At 38.1% G+C, this 16,159-nt stretch overlaps 1 protein-coding gene across 15 annotated transcripts in view; it reads left to right on the top strand.

The window, feature by feature from the left end:
- The window catches only part of PHF20L1 (PHD finger protein 20 like 1), an 82,455-nt gene that overhangs the window by 32,597 nt on the left and 33,699 nt on the right, over positions 1-16,159 (top strand). For 8 of the 15 annotated variants that reach the window (XM_073330084.1, XM_073330087.1, XM_073330086.1 and 5 more), the window contains 6 exons: positions 793-1,000; positions 1,649-1,777; positions 6,569-6,651; positions 10,305-10,557; positions 12,466-12,651; positions 12,855-13,061. In XM_073330084.1, the coding sequence (XP_073186185.1) occupies positions 793-1,000; positions 1,649-1,777; positions 6,569-6,651; positions 10,305-10,557; positions 12,466-12,651; positions 12,855-13,061 (1,066 nt within the window). Of the gene's footprint in view, positions 1-792; positions 1,001-1,648; positions 1,778-6,568; positions 6,658-10,304; positions 10,558-12,465; positions 12,652-12,854; positions 13,062-16,159 lie in introns of those variants that run through there. The other 7 variants (XM_073330088.1, XM_073330085.1, XM_073330096.1 and 4 more) reach the window with 3 other exon arrangements.

Here is a 16,159-nt window from a genome sequence, read left to right as displayed (position 1 = left end):
GTTAAGACAATTGGCTTACTGTGGTAGAGTTGTCAAGTCGTTAGAAGAGGGGATCTGGGTCAAGACACCTAGATTCACTGTGTGGCCAAGGGCAAGTCACTTGAATTCCCTGTGTGCCAGTTTACCTACCCATCTCTAAAATGATAGTAATCTCTTCCTACCTTGCAGGTGGATTGTGACAGTTAATTGCTGTTTATAGAGCCATTTGAGATTATTGGATGAAGCTTGAAAATTGAATACAGTAGGAACAGTATTTGCAGTTACTCTAGAAATTGCTGTCCCAGAGTTACCATTGCTTCAGGTCATTACCTGATCCTCGGCTTAGGTTAGAAAGAATTCTCCTGCCCATGGATTGTGTAGTTTGATAGACATGTGTGGGGCACAGAGGGATTGGTCTTCCATTTGAAATAGCTAGATTAGTGTAGGCTACAACTAGAGACAGGATAATGGAGTTAATGGTCTGTTCCAGTATGACAGTTCCTGTATTGCTGTAACTCTTATAACTTACAGATTAGTTATTAGGGCACAATAGTGCTTGAAAGGCTAATCATAGAGATTAATTTCCATATGCAGTGTTTTTGTTATTTTTTTTAAATCCACGAGGTAGATTCTAGTTAGACTATGTAGACAATTTGGAAAGTACATTTTACTGAATCACGGGCAGTAGTCATAAAACTAAACATAAATGTACTTGTCAATTCTGGATGAGGTTGGTCACTATTTGTAAATGGATTCTGTTTGAATGTCGCAAACAGCTACTAATGCTCCTCCACCTTTGTTTTCTTTTTGGAGGATTGGATAGCTTTGGTCAAAGCTGCAGCAGCAGCAGCAGCCAAGAACAAAGCAGGAAGTAAACCGCGGACCAGTGCAAACAGCAATAAAGATAAAGAGGAGAGAAAATGGTTTAAAGTACCTTCAAAGAAGGAAGAAACCTCAACCTCTACAATCATACAGGAAGTCCAGAAAAAAGAAGAGGAGCCTACATCGAGTGAAACGTTTGGTACAAACTATATTCTAGTGCTTATTTTTCTAAAGGCTGCAAATATTGTTTTTTCTGCCTGTCCAGTTACTATTGGCCTCAGAATCTCTTTTGTTCATGTTGCAAAATGGTACTGCCAATGGTTCTAGACTAGAGGAAGTTGGTGTTTGTATCCTAGTACACTTCAATACTGAGATCTGCAACAGTGTTAATCATTTAGATTTATGTGCAAATTTCTGCTTCCTAAGTGGCTCAGAAGAGATCAGAAGTTTGTTTTTCTAGATCTCTTATTTCATTTTCCCTTATGAGTTTTTTTTAAAAACTAAAATTCTAATGATTCATGGTTATAATGGAGATTTCTAGATATTTTTGAAGACAATGTAATACATATGCCTTCATGTTTTAAGGGCCATCTAGACTTTACCTCTGAATCAGTAAATCCTGATCACGTCAACAAAGTTAATATCTGTTAACTTATTACTTAAAATTTCAAGGTAATATTTTTCTGTATATTGTTAATTATAAATCTTTAAACTGCCTGTTATGGCACATAAAAGCCTATTCATTCATCTTAGAATATATTTTGCATTGAAATATTTACAGTTGGTAAGAAATGTTTATGAAATGTGAATTTGTAGATGAACTCTTCCATGTCTGTTCTTTTAAAAGTAGGATTCCCAGTAGTAGACGTTCCAAAGATGGCATTTGTGCGGGCAGAGAATACATTATCGAACAAGAGGAAAAGTAATCTAGGCAACTCATTTCAGGCAAAGAGAGCTCGTCTTAACAAAATCACTGGTAAATTACCTTTTTATTGAGAACATCATTACTTTTTAACATATCCAAATGTTTACGCTTGTACATAAAGTGCTACGGTAGATCAGTACATGTCTGTTAGTTATATTAATACTTTGCAGTTATTGTTTTTTATGATCTCAAAGCACTACACAAAGAGTAATAAAGCCAACCCTGTTCCAAGATTTTGACGTAAGGTCTGTATTTGGGGCCCACATAAGTGCAGGGGTTCTCCTGTCTTGATCAAGGTGCAGAATTGAGATCTTGTTTGTTAAGTTATGAATTGCATAAACTCCTAATGACTTCCACTCAGTACTGCAAATTAGTGGGGTTCTACTTTGCAGTAAATTCATGATTGATTAATATGTTTTTTTTAAGTAATGTCTTTGCACATCTTGGATTGGAGACAATGTTCTGCTTAATTTGAAAAAAAATGCAGCAAACTGATATAACACACGTGGTAAGGAATAGAATACAATTTCCTGTAGTGGATCCTTGTGGGGCACAGAAGCTTGATAACAACTCCTTAATGAAAAGTCACCTGGGTTACTGACGGATTTGCAGTATTCCAGTGTTCTAAATGTGTTACTTTAGGAGAGCCCAGAGTTCACTAAGTGATATGCCTCCAGTTTAGTGTGTTCTGAATTGGTTGTGAGGGTATCTAATTTACCAGGGAATGCAGTACCTATATCTTGTAGCAGACTGTTCAGTATGGATAACAACCTCTGTTAAGAAGTAGCTTCTTCTTGGGGCCACTGATTGCAGAAGACTTTGAAGTCAAAGATATCTTGCTGCCTCTGCTTTAGTTTTTCTTTAGGCATCTTCAAGTGAGCTGGGTCTCCTCACCAACATTATTTACTAGAGATATTAAGTAATAAAATAAAAGTTTCCGGACAAAGCAGCTCTGAAACACCTACTTATTGGCTGGGCAACAACAAGCTCTGTGCATAAAATGGAAAAAAAAAAAAATCTGAACATCAGGTTTAAAACTGTTGGCTGTTTCTATTATCTGGTTGTTAAATGTATATTAGTAGTGTTGTATATGGATTTGTGAATGAAGAACTAGCACTGTTTAAAAATACTAGTTTCCCAGTGGATCTATTATCAGGGTCACCTGGAGTCCCTATTACTTAAACATAGAAGAACATAAATTGTTAGGCAAAAGTCAACACGGTTTCTGTAAAGGGAAATCATGTCTTACTAATCTATTAGAGTTCTTCGAAGGGGTCAACAAACATGTGGACAAGGGGGATCCAGTGGACATAGTGTACTTAGATTTCCAGAAAGCCTTTGACAAGGTCCCACACCAAAGGCTCTTACGTCAATTAAGTTGTCATGGGATAAGAGGGAAGATCCTTTCATGGATTGAGAACTGGTTAAAAGACAGGGAACAAAGGGTAGGAATAAATGGTAAATTTTCAGAATGGAGAGGGGAACTAATGGTGTTCCCCAAGGGTCAGTCCTAGGACCAATCCTATTCAACTTATTCATAAATGGTCTGGAGAAAGGGGTAAAGAGCGAGGTGGCAAAGGTTGCAGATGATACTAAACTGCTCAAGATAGTTAAGACCAAAACAGACTGTGAAGAACTTCAAAAACATCTCACAAAACTAAGTGATTGGGCAACAAAATGGCAAATGAAATTTAATGTGGATAATGTAATGGCCATTGGAAAAAATAACCCCAACTATACATACAATATGATGGGGGCTAATTTAACTACAACTAATCAGGAAAGAGATCTTGGAGTCATTGTGGATAGTTCTCTGAAGATGTCCACGCAGTGTGCAGCGGCAGTCAGAAAAGCAAACAGAGTGTTAGGAATCATTTAAAAAGGGATAGAGAATAAGACGGAGAATATCTTATTGCCCTTATATAAATCCATGGTACGCCCACATCTTGAATACTGCGTACAGATGTGGTCTCCTCATCTCAAAAAAAGTATACTGGCATTAGAAAAGGTTCAGAAAAGGCAACTAAAATGATTAGGGGTTTGGAACGAGTCCCATATGAGGAGAGATTAAAGAGGCTAGGACTTTTCAGCTTGGAAAAGAGGAGACTGGGGGGGGATATGATAGAGGTATATAAAATCATGAGTGGTGTAGAGAAAGTGAATAAGAAAAAAGTTATTTATTTGTTCCCATAATATAAGAACTGGGGGCCACCAAATGAAATTAATGGTCAGTAGGTTTAAAACAAATAAAGGGAAGCTCTTCTTCACACAGCGCATAGTCTACATGTGCAATTTGTTGCCTGAGGAGGTTGTGAACGCTAGGACTATAACAGAGTTTAAAAGAGAACAGGATAAATTCATGGAGATTAAGTCCATTAATGGCTATTAGCCAGGATGGGTAAGGAATGGTGTCCCTAGCCTCTGTTCGTCAAAGGGTGGAGATGGATAGCAGGAGAGAGATCACTTGATCATTACCTGTTAGGCTCACTCCCTGTGGGGCACCTGGCATTGGCCACTGTTGGCAGACAGGATACTGGGCTGGATGGACCTTTGGTCTGACCCAGTGTGGCCATTTTTATATTCTTAAATCATAGAGAATGAAAATTCTGATTAGGTAATCTAGTCCAGTGGTTTTCAAACTTTTTTTTCACGGACCACTTGAAAATTGCTGAGGGTCTTGGCGGACCACTCAATCTTTCCATATGTTGTTTGTACCTTTAGCTAACTATTATAAAGCGCTTTGGATAAAAGAGCTATATTTAAAAAAAAATTAATAATAATTGTTTTTTTATTCTACATATAAAAGCACACACAGCTCCTATTTTAATATCCGTAGTCTTACCTTTATGATACGATGGATGTGTTCTCTCTCCCCCACCACAGCAGTCCCTAAACTGGGGATGGGAAGGAGGGCCGTCTCTCCCCAGCAGCCGCAGCCTTGGAGCTGGGGAAAGTCGCCTATTTCTCTGGCCACCACAGCCCTGCACGTCCCAAATTCCCCCCCCACCCCTTCTTCTCATCCCATTTCCCCCTTCCACCTACTCCCTATTCCCCCCAAGCCCACCACCTCACCTTACATGTGCGTCTTCTCCAGGGTCCAGGCATCTAATTAGTGGAGCCACGCCTGCACAGCTCCACTAATTAGGTGGGTGGCTCTTCGTTTTCTCGTGTACGGCTGCCCAGGCGTGCATCTTAGAGGGAACTATACATGGACCACCTGAATGGAGCTCGTAGACCACTGGTGTTCTGGGGACCACAGTTTGAGAACCTCTGATCTAGTCTATCCACTTGCCTTTGTAAGATTTTTCCTTGTGTTAGAATCTAACAGTTAGATGCTTCAGTGTTTTGTTTAGACCAGAAAGGATTTGCACGGGCCTGTTAAAAAAGATGAGACTACATAACAGGCAAACTTTGATGGGAACTCTGCAACTGTAACTTATAACCAGGGCCCTACCAAACTCACAGGCCATTTTGGTCAATTTCATGGTCCTAGGATTTTAAAAATAATAAATTTCATGATTTCAGCTATTTAAATCTGGCATTTCATGGTGTTGTAATTGTAGGGATCCTGACCCAAAAAGGAGGTGTGGGGGAGAGGGGGTCAACAAGGTTATTGTTTGGTGGGGGTTGCGGTACTGCTACCCTTACTTCTAGCCTGCTGCTGGCAGTGGCGCTGCCTTCAGAGCTGGGCAGCTGGAGAGCGGTGGCTGCTGGCTGGGAGCCCAGCTCTGAAGGCAGACCCGCTGCCAGCAGCAGCGTAGAAGGAAGGGTGGCATGGTATGGTATGGCCACCCTTCCTTCTGTGCTGCTGGTGGTGGGGCACTGCCTTCAGAGCTGGGCACCTGGCCAACAACTACCACTCTCCGGTTGCCCAGCTCTGAAGGCAGTGCAGAAGTAAGGGTGACAATACCGTGACCAGTGGCGGATTACGCTTTTCTGAGGCCCTGGGCCAGAACAAGTGGGAGCCCTTCCCCACGCCTTCCAACTGCAGTCGCCCCCGTCTCCCTCCCCCTGTGCTTCTGCTGGGGAGTGGGGTCAGGGCGCAGGGGCTTCCCCTGCTCCCCGGTAGGAGCTCCGGGTGGTCGGGCAGAGCAGGACAAGCCCCCGTGCCCCAGCCCTGCTCCCTAGCAGGAGTGCTGGGTGGGCAGAGTGGGGCATGGGGGTGCCCCAATTGGCCGGGGCCCCATTGACCCAGTAGCTAATCCGCCACTGACCGTGACTTCCCTGAAATAACCTTGCAACCCCCCTGCAAGTCCATTTTGGGTCAGGACCCCCAATTTGAGAAACTCTGGTTCCTCCCATGAAATCTGTATAGGGTAAAAGTTTAGTACAGGGTAAAAGCACACAAAAGACCAGATTTCAGAGTCCATGACATGTTTTTCATGGCCATGAATTTGGTAGAGCCCTACTTATAGCCATTAGGAAAGCACACAAAGACCAAATGTGGGGGGAATGAGTGAAGGGAGGAATTCTAAATAACCTCCTAAAATCAAATGGTTGAAAATTTACTTTGATTGTAGGTCTGGCTTTTGAAGCACAATTGCTTTGCGGTTGAGGGTCATAGCATTGGAGCTCCTTTTTCCTCTCTGGGAGTGTTATTGGAATGGCCGGTGCTAATCCTCATTTATAATACAGGGCCTGTGAATTGTAGGCAGGATCTCATAAGTTTTGTTCTTTTAAATAAAGACTCCATACAAGGGGGTTTCAGAGAGAATCTTTTTATAGATGAAAATGTTTTAATTTTTGTTCACATTTATGTTTTTCATAAAACCTGATGATTGCAAATGATAAAATAAAAAAACCAACCCATTCTAAATATCTCTGTGCAACTTTTCTCTTAAGGTTTGTTGGCATCCAAAGCTGTTGTTGTGGATGGTGCTGAAAAAAAGGAAGGCAACAAAGAAACAGCTCCAGTCCTGGAGCAGGTATGAAATGGTAGAGTTTGATTCTTTTGCAAGGTTCCCACTGGAGTGTGCCATGGAGATATAGTATCCATAACAAAATTGCCCCTTCAGAAACAGTGACAGGGAACGAAATATTTGATCTTATGTTTACATCTCTGCATAGCCAGAAACATACAAGTAAATTGACACAAATGACAGTGTTAACTTTAATTTTCATAAATGAGTTACTGTCTCCAAGGAGTCAAAGGCTAGGAAACAGCGGTCCCAAGGTTTTATAGCTGGAACCATGCCCACAACTGGCTAAGAAAAAGACCCTTACACAAATTTGATTTGTGGTTTGAAACAGGGTTTTTGGCATCTAGTAAAACTTCTTTTGTAAGAAGTTTCTTTTCTATTGTAAGAATTGGTGTTGTAGACTGTGTGTATTTTATGAACTGTTCAATGAGCCATACATTTTGCTAAGATGTATATTTTAATACGTACAAAAAAGAAACTTTAATGTTAGGGGTCTGATTTAAAACCACTTATTTGAAGAATTGAAGGTTGCCTCCCTATCTCTGGCTCATTCCATTGTGTTCAGGTGTTGCTTGAGTCTCAGAATTGTGCATGATCTTGCATGCTAAAAGGGCTGACTACCTAAGCACAGTAAAGCAAGCTAAGGATGAAGTGGCATCCTTAACTCTTGATATTTTTGCTTTTGTTGGCTTAAATAAGATCCTTAATCTATGAGTATGGCTATTTTGTATTAATTTTCATTTTTTTAATGGTTTGTTTTAAACAAACCATCTAAAAAGAGCACTTCCTTTCTTCACAAGCCCCACCACACTCTTAAAATAATCCCTACCCCAAACTTTGATACTGTGTTTCTTGTAACTGGTTCTTTAGTCCTGATATATGGTGGCATTGCTATAGTTTTTCCATTGACACTGTACTGGATCTGAGCATCTCAAATCCAGAGTGCTGTCAATGAAAAGTTATGGTTCTACTTTTAATGGTTAATTCTGAGCTACTAAGGTGTCAATGCATTGACTGATATTTTGCATAATGGTTTATGATATATTTACATTATATTCCACTTCTCAAATTTTTGCATATTAAAGATGCTATAATTTCTTAGTACTTTTGTATAATACTTTGTGTGCAAAAAACTGAAATGTCTGACAGCATGACATTTCTGGAAGAATCATTACACTGTAAATCTTACTGTGCAGAGTCCCATTGAAATGAATGGGATTTTGCCATTTATTAAGACCATATGCAACAGTATAGATTACAGTGCATATTAACAGAAACTTCTGAATAGTAACTTCTCAATCTAAAATAACTCGGCTGTTTCTATTTTTACTTTGTTGATTAGAAATAACAAAATATCCAGAAGGGACTGTCACCATTCACTGACTAATGGTCTGCAAAACGGTTTTGAAAATACTTGTTTTAGTTATGAGTTCTTAAAAAGCAAAGCATCCAAAACCCAACAAATGTACTACTTTTCCCCTTTCTTCTAACTGAAAAGAAAAACAAAAAACCAGTCAAACATAAACTGATTAAGTTGGGGTGGGAGTGTCTGAGCTCAAATTTTTTTGCTAAATTCCAGCCCAAATGTAAATTAAAATGGCCGAGTTATAAACTCCTAAAATGGCAAAGCTGACAGAGATACTGTCTGCTACCACTGTAATACTGATTGGGTAAAATGTCTTGTAGTGTGTTTTTAAATAATGTAATACAGCACACAGTAATATTCAGGCCAACAGCCAAAAACATACTGTGCTGATGAAATTATATTTATAACTCTTTTTTAAATTTACAACTGTCTTAAGCCCAAAAACCTCAGACTGTTACGTGTAGATTCAGTAGTTTTATTTAAGTGTATTAGGGTTATGTAATGTTATATTTCCTTTTGAGCAAGACCTGCTTAGATGAATAACTTTAATTCATTAAGGTTTTTTAATGTTAGTTTGTCCTTGTTAAGGGGTTAAGCACCTTATCAAAATATTTAATTTAATTTTTTAAATCTTGTTTAAATAACTTTGTAATTTGAAAGAAATGGACGCTGTAGTAATGTCTTTCACATATGTGAAGATGAACAATAAAATTGTTTATTTACAAGTTATGGCTCTAATTAATTTCTGGTAATACCTTTTTGTAATCAGCATAGGTATACGCTACAGTTCATGGAATATTTTATTTAAATGAATAAACTTCACTTAAATCACGTGTATAATGAGCTGATTCAAGGATAAAACTGGGGATAACTGAATGGGACACTTTGCACCGGAATTTTACGTGGTACTTCCAGCATGCCATTCATATAGCACGCAAGGGTGCCCTTTTTTAAATATGTAGTGTGTGCTGCTTTTTTTTATATTTCCACTGGAACTTGCAGCTCCCATGTTCCAGTGGAAAAGAGAGCTTCTATTCAGTACCAAAAATGCAGTCCTCTGAAGTACAGAGGTCTGAAAACTGGGAAATGCCCCCAAATGTTAGTGGAGTGAAATCTTTTTGGAGAAAGTGGCACGCACGTTCTAGAAACAAAAGTTTACACTTTCATAATTATGGTTTTATTAGCTAACATAATACCATGATGCATATTCAACTGGGCAATAGATGGAACTAATTTGAGGTCATGTGTTCAGATATGTACAAGCTGCCATTATTGGGCAAGTACTAATATTGTTACAGATTACTCAGCTTGTAAGAGAACCTCCTTCTAGCAAAAAATGTAAAATGCTAATTGCTGTAAATTCAGATTAATTATTTTTAAATATTTTAGTACATGCATTAAAAGGAAGGGTGAACATTTTCAGCTTTAGAAAATGCAGCATATTTTGCTTTTCAAAAAGTGTTTGTTTTTTTTAGCCTATATTTTATCTGCTTGGTTTTTTTACAGTTAACAATCTATTTAACCCCGTGGTGCTAGAAGTTGCGATTTCATGAAACATTAGCACAAGCAAGTAGTGTGGTGAAATCCAGACTCCCAGCACTGAAAGGGGTTGTGCTCAAATTTCATTATTGTTTGTTGTTCTAAGACTTTCCTTAAAGGGGCACTGTCAACCTTTTCAGGTGGTTCTTCAAAATTGAAGTAAATTTGTGGAAAATGACATCCAACTTCTAAATATTTATTTTAAATGGATGACTCTTGCTGAGAAACTTAACTTCTGATTTGTGGTGTGATCACAACAAAGCTAACATATCTACTTCCCATTCTGGTTAGTAGCAATAGTGTTGTTCTCCAAGTCATTCTTTATTCTTGCCGAAAACATTGATGATGATGGTTCATAATGAGAGAGAGAGAGATGGACATGAAAAGTATTTTATTGTATTAGAAAAACAGCAAAATGCACTATTTGTCAAATGGATATTAGATAGTTGGTAGGAGAAAATAATGTGTTTAAGCTTTTTTTGAGGGTATTGCAAGCAATGAGAAACGAAGAGAAACTTTTAAGGATGAAAGTCATTGGCAGTGTCCCTTTAAAAACAAACAGCTTGCTCAACTTTTACTTTGATACATTTGAGTCTGTTTTTCATTTGTATTGGAAATGTTAAATGTTGGCTTTAAAAATGTTTTTGAATAAATGTTTTTGAATACTAAAGATGCTAAAAAAGATCAAAGTAGAATACAAGAACCACAATGAAGAAACTGAAATAAAAGTATCAATTTCTTATTATTTATTCAGGAGATTTCACCTAAACCTCAAAGTCAGAAAAAAAATGAAGCTGATATTAGCAGTTCTGCCAACACTCAGAAACCTGCACTGTTATCCTCAACTTTGTCTTCAGGAAAGGCTCGCAGCAAGAAATGCAAACAAGAATCTGGAGATTCTTCTGGGTGTATAAAGCCCCCTAAATCACCACTTTCCCCAGAGTTAATACAAGTCGAGGATTTGACACTGGTCTCTCAGCTTCCTTCTTCTGTGATAAATAAAACTAGTGAGCACAGACATTTTAAAAAATACCATAATTCCTTATAGTCATAAGAAATATACAGAAAAATAATTGATTGTAAATTAATGTTGCTTTTTACAATGAATCTGCTTTTTATAAAAAAAAAATTCAAACGTAAGTGGGTGCATTAGGGATAGCTCAAACTTATAAAAAGTAAAGTCACGTAATGTGGTATGTGAATTATGGTGCAAGTAATAATGGCACTTTTATGGTAGTAGAAAGTCATGGCTTTTAATGATTTTAAGTTCCATTGTATGAATCTCCACACTAATGGTACTAGTGATACAGGAGAAAACAAACACCTCTTCTTAAAGGGCCTGATTCATTAAAAATATGTGCAGTTTTCTTGCGGATCTTTCCTTTCCATCATTGAGGAACTCTGCCTTCAGTGGACTGTTTTGATGTACCTGTGTGAAAACACCTTAGTAGTTCAGCCTTTTTAAAACATGGAACAGGTTTGCAAAATATCAAGATATTGTTGGTGGACAGAAGAGTTGTTGAAACTTATCTGCTGCATAACATCCTTGAATGATTGTATTACGTTTTTGAGCATTACAAGCTCACTCTCTATATGTTGTTTTTGCTGGAGAGGGATAGTGTAGCCTTTTCAGATTTGTTTTGAGCTTCACCTCTTAAAGACACGTTGTTGCTCAAAGAAGGCGAAGTCGTGCAGTCAACAGTTATAACTAACATGGGTTTCTGTAAAGCAAAAGCCTACGTTTTGCTTCACTCCCAGAGCTGTGACAAAATAAGGCCTGAAGAGGACTCCTTCATCACATGTTGCATCCTTACATCTACAGTTGACATCTTCTTGAGGAGATAAACGTCTCTTAAACTTGTAGCAAATTTTAATTGAATGGGGGAGGGAGATAAGCCAGTTCAGTTTTCTGTATTCTCTCAATAAATATAATTGGTTTTAAATCATGTTATAAATTTCCCCCACAAAACACTGTCATCCACACATGTTGCAATACCCCCAAGATGTCGGTAAGTAGTTTTGCTTGAGGAGGTTTTGTGTTTTGGACTGAAGCTATACATTTGCTTGCCATTAAAAAAACAAACAAACTGTATCTTCATTGCCTAGATACCTAATTTTTTTATTATGGTTTGTAACAGCTCCCACCTCTTTTGACTTTTTTTAAAATAGAAATGTAATTTTTGTTGCTACTGCAAATCTTTAGTATGACACAGCGGAAGCTAGGTAAGGCAAGGAGGAAAAAGAATTAATGATTTACAAAACTCTAATTTATGCAGATAAAGCACATTTCCCCAAGTACAATATATGAAACATGCATAAGTGAGGTTTTATTTTTTTAATGAATCAGGCCTATAATATCTACATATATTTCTCTTCATTTGAGATTCTTCGTGCTGGGGTTTAGACTTCTTGCTATGTAGTGCATTGACAGTTAATGTTTCTGTATTTGCTGTTACCAGGGTGTTAATATCAATTTAGCAGAAAGTGGAGAGATTAGAACTAAAATGAACCATTACTTTTTGTGAGTTTATTTTAAAGTCTTACTGTGACAATTATTTTGCTATACTGGAAATCCTATTGTTTCTTAAACTTTAAGCTGTCTACTTTCTTATTGATTTGTGAAGTGGCTCCCCTTAATGCAAATAGGTTATTTGCATAAGGACCTCCTCTATATCCATGGAGGCTAGATCCTCAAATTCTTATAGTAATATATGAAGCAAAAAAACAAAATCTTGCCTCAAACATTAACATTCATCTGATATTCATAGTTTTTATTCATTTTTACAAAGCACAATGTGATTAGCAGTTCTGCAGAAGAGAACTATGTAAAGCATGACCCTTCTCTAGATCTTAAAATATTTCCGTAAGATTATGACGTATCTCTACTTCATGAACATTGAAAGATCTCTTTTTAGGTCCATCACAGCCAGTGAATCCCCCTAGATCCTACAAATATAGCCAGAGGAGAAGAAGATCACAGCGTTTAGCCACTTGCTCGTTGCCTGATGAGTCTATACAAAAAGTTCCTTCTCCCTCTCCAGTCACTGATGGAAAAGTGTTCTCCATCAGTGCTCAAAATCAACAGCCATCAATATCAGAGGGTAATGTATTTAATCTAATAAAGAACGACCCGAGAGAAACAATCATAAAGAATAAGACCTTTCACATTTTTTTTCACCATATCTTTCACTAACATTGAGTACCTTTAGCTATATGCTGTTCGTTTATTGTAACACTGCGACCCATACTGTTATTTGTTGGGCTTATATATCTTTGTTAATATTACATTCTTTTTTTTGTGTAGTACCTGATGTTGCTCATATGTCACTTGAGAAGCGTGGACCATGTCTCCCTCTTGACTTAAGCCGTAGTTTGGAAGTTACAGCACCATTATCCACAGAATCCACTTTCCGTAATGAGTACCCCAGTAAAGAAAAGGAAGATACTCAGATGATTACATATCATTCTTCCAAAGCAGTAACTGATGGAAGAGTAGCTACAACAGCGTCAGGTAAAGAGATTCAGTTCACAAGCAGTTAGGTTTATAGCTGCAGGGTATGTAAGTGTATTGTATGTGTTCAATCATACAAAATGAAGGGATAGGTTTTCTGTTACAAGCTTTCAAGTCTTCCATTCCTTCTGGGATCCTTTTAGATTCTGTGTCTTCTCCCAGCTTTGAACTACATTAGTGCTTTGGTTCTAATGTTCTTCAAGGTGGATCTGTTTTTATACTACAGGTAGGGATCGCAAGCTCAAGAGCAGCAATTTTGAAAAGGAGCATAAATATCAATAAAGCTACTTTGCTGTCAAATGTTAAACTCAGGAATTCCCATTTGTCTTTTAGCTTTAGGTTTAAAATTTAGGAATATCAATTTAACTTTCTTTAGCCAGTCTTGGTTTGATTTTTTTCTTCATTTGTTTGATTGGGAAAATACAGTAATGCTTGTAGAGTAGGATTTTCAAAAGCAGTCAATGTTGGTCTAGCTCTGCTCTCATTTAAAATCCACTGGATTTTTTCCAGTGACCTCAACGGGAGAAATATATGATGCCAAAGATGAACATTTCTGAAAATCCCCCTGTAATTTATAAGTTTATAAACCTGTTCCCTGGTGTCAGTGTAGAGCCCCACACTGGGGCTCTGCAGGGGGTCCCACCTGCATGTAGTAGGTGGCCAGAGTTGGGTCCCATCACTCAAGTCATGCATTCAGTTTACTTATGCAGTATAGAAGGCCTGAGAGTTGTTTAACTAAAGTGATTAAAAATGCAAAAAGTAGGAACTTTTTACTGTTCTGAAAAATTAATTTGGAGACCGACTTGTTCTCTAAAATAAAATTTTGTGCAATAAATTATTAAAAATATAGATTTCTGAGTAGCAGCCGTGTTAATCTGTATCTGCAAAAAGAACAGGAGTACTTGTGGCACCTTAGAGACTAACAAATTTATTAGAGCATAAGCTTTCGTGGACTACAGCCAACTTCATCGGATGCATAGAATGGAACATATAGGAAGAAGATATATATGTACATACAGATAAGTTGGAAGTTGCCATACAAACTGTGAGAGGCTAATTAGTTAAGATGAGCTATTATCAGCAGGAGAAAAAAACTTTTGTAGTGATAATCAAGGTGGCCCACTTAGACAGTTGACAAGAAGGTGTGAGGATACTTAACTTAGGGAAATAGATTCAATATGTGTAATGACCCAGCCACTCCCAGTCTCTATTCAAACCCAAGTTAATAATATCTAGTATTTTTTAGTCTCTAGGTACCACAAGTACTCCTGTTCTTTTTAAAAATATAGAAACATTCTTAAATATTTGTAACTCACTATTTGAAGTATTGTGCTCAAATGAGACTGTACATTCTTATCAGGAAAAATTAAATGTCATTGTGTGGATAGTGATATATTCATGGAATAACTTCCATGGCCCCACTCTTGGAAAGATACCACTCAGTGCAGATTCCTGTTGACTCCACATAGAACATAAGAACATAGGTTGATTTCTTTGCCCATTCACAGCCTTAGTTACCTAGTTCCAGGCAGGAATTTTTTGGTGAAACTCTGTGACCTGTATTATGAGAAGATTAAACTAGATGATCATAATGGCCCCTTCTGCCACTAAAATCTATTAATCTATAAAATAGATATATTTTTAAGATAAAGCGGACCATAAATATTTCCAATTTTCATTTGTTAAAATTTTTTAAACGTTGCTCTTCTCTACTTCTCCAGTGAAACTTCATGCATGTGACTCTGTCTTCTCTTGTCTGATTGTGCTATATTACAAACAGTAATTTATAAGAATTCTCCAATGCATTGAAATGTAGTGTGTACTTCAGATTCTATAACAATTTTTCATATCATACTTCGCTTGTGGTGCTAAAAAAGAGAGCTAGAGATTCCATAGAGAATTGTACAGAAACCCACTCATTGAATGTCGATGCCCAGTGTCTTGAGCTCAGAACTATTTAGAAGAGCAGTGTCCATTGGGGCCGCATGTATGCCCCCATCAAGGAATCTGTGTGTTCAGAGCCAGGTTACAAAAGAGGGACCAGCAGCACCAGCTACCATCTGTTTCTGTGTTGTCATAGCTCGCTGCAAGTGTTGTGACCATCAGCTTTACAATTTCATTATTTATTCTGATTTTCCTGCTGAATCTGTGTTGGGTAGGGTGATTGCTGGTTAGTTTAGTGTAATTAGTGTTGCTTTTTAGGTGTTTGCTTTGTTGCAGAGTATCCTCTTGGCACCAGCTTAGGGTCTGAGTGGTTTGGTCCTGGTCACTAACTGTTCCTTCACTCAGTGAATGTCATAAAACTGCTTCAGTGAATGGGCCTGGTTTTAGTCCAGGCTATGGATTATTCTGACCAAAAAAAAAACACAGGCTTTGAACAAAGCATGTTGTGGATCAGAAATATTTGGCACGTCAGTACTCGTATTGTTTACTCCATCTCAGAGAAGACTGTTTCCTGAGGTGTGCTGGTTTGTCTGAGGTTTTTACATCTTGGGCCCAGAATATATGAGACAGTATTTACAGCTTTTCCTTCTGCAGAAGGCTGTGAATGCTAATTTGATGGATCTGATTTCCACAGTTTCCTGGTCTTTCTAAGGTTAACAGTGCTTGTTGGCTCCACATAAGATTCAAAGTAGTCTGCTTCAGGTTTGAGGGAATCATTCCTTGGGTGCCGGGTACCCATTGTTGTATCTGTACCTCTGGGTCTGTGGCTTGATCATTCTGCTTCTTGGAGATGGCAGTGCTTGTTCTGAATAGGGATGTAAAATGTTAACCGGTTAAGCGATTAACCGATAAGTATCAGCCTTATTGGTAAAGTATTACAGTTAACATTTAAATTCTGGCTGCGGGACTTCGCTGCTGCCCCTTCTATCCACCGTCCCTGGGATTCTGTCCTGAGGAAGCTCAGGTGAGTTTTCTAGGTGGCATGCTGCAGACCAGCCACCTGAACAGCACATGTGCTATGGTTGGAAGGATAGGTCTGAGGCAGTTGAGCTATTTGGATCTGAAGCTTCCATAGGGAGTCTTGGATCTGAGGACCCCATCTTTGGGTGACCTGATAAGCCTGTGTTTTTGAATTAGAGGGAGCCCCTGGCTCC

This window comes from Lepidochelys kempii, chromosome 2 (assembly GCF_965140265.1).
Source record: "Lepidochelys kempii isolate rLepKem1 chromosome 2, rLepKem1.hap2, whole genome shotgun sequence".
In the NCBI taxonomy this organism is placed as follows: Eukaryota; Metazoa; Chordata; order Testudines; family Cheloniidae; genus Lepidochelys; species Lepidochelys kempii.
The sequence above is the reverse complement of the archived record's forward strand: the minus strand, read 5'-3'. Positions and strand labels throughout refer to the sequence as shown.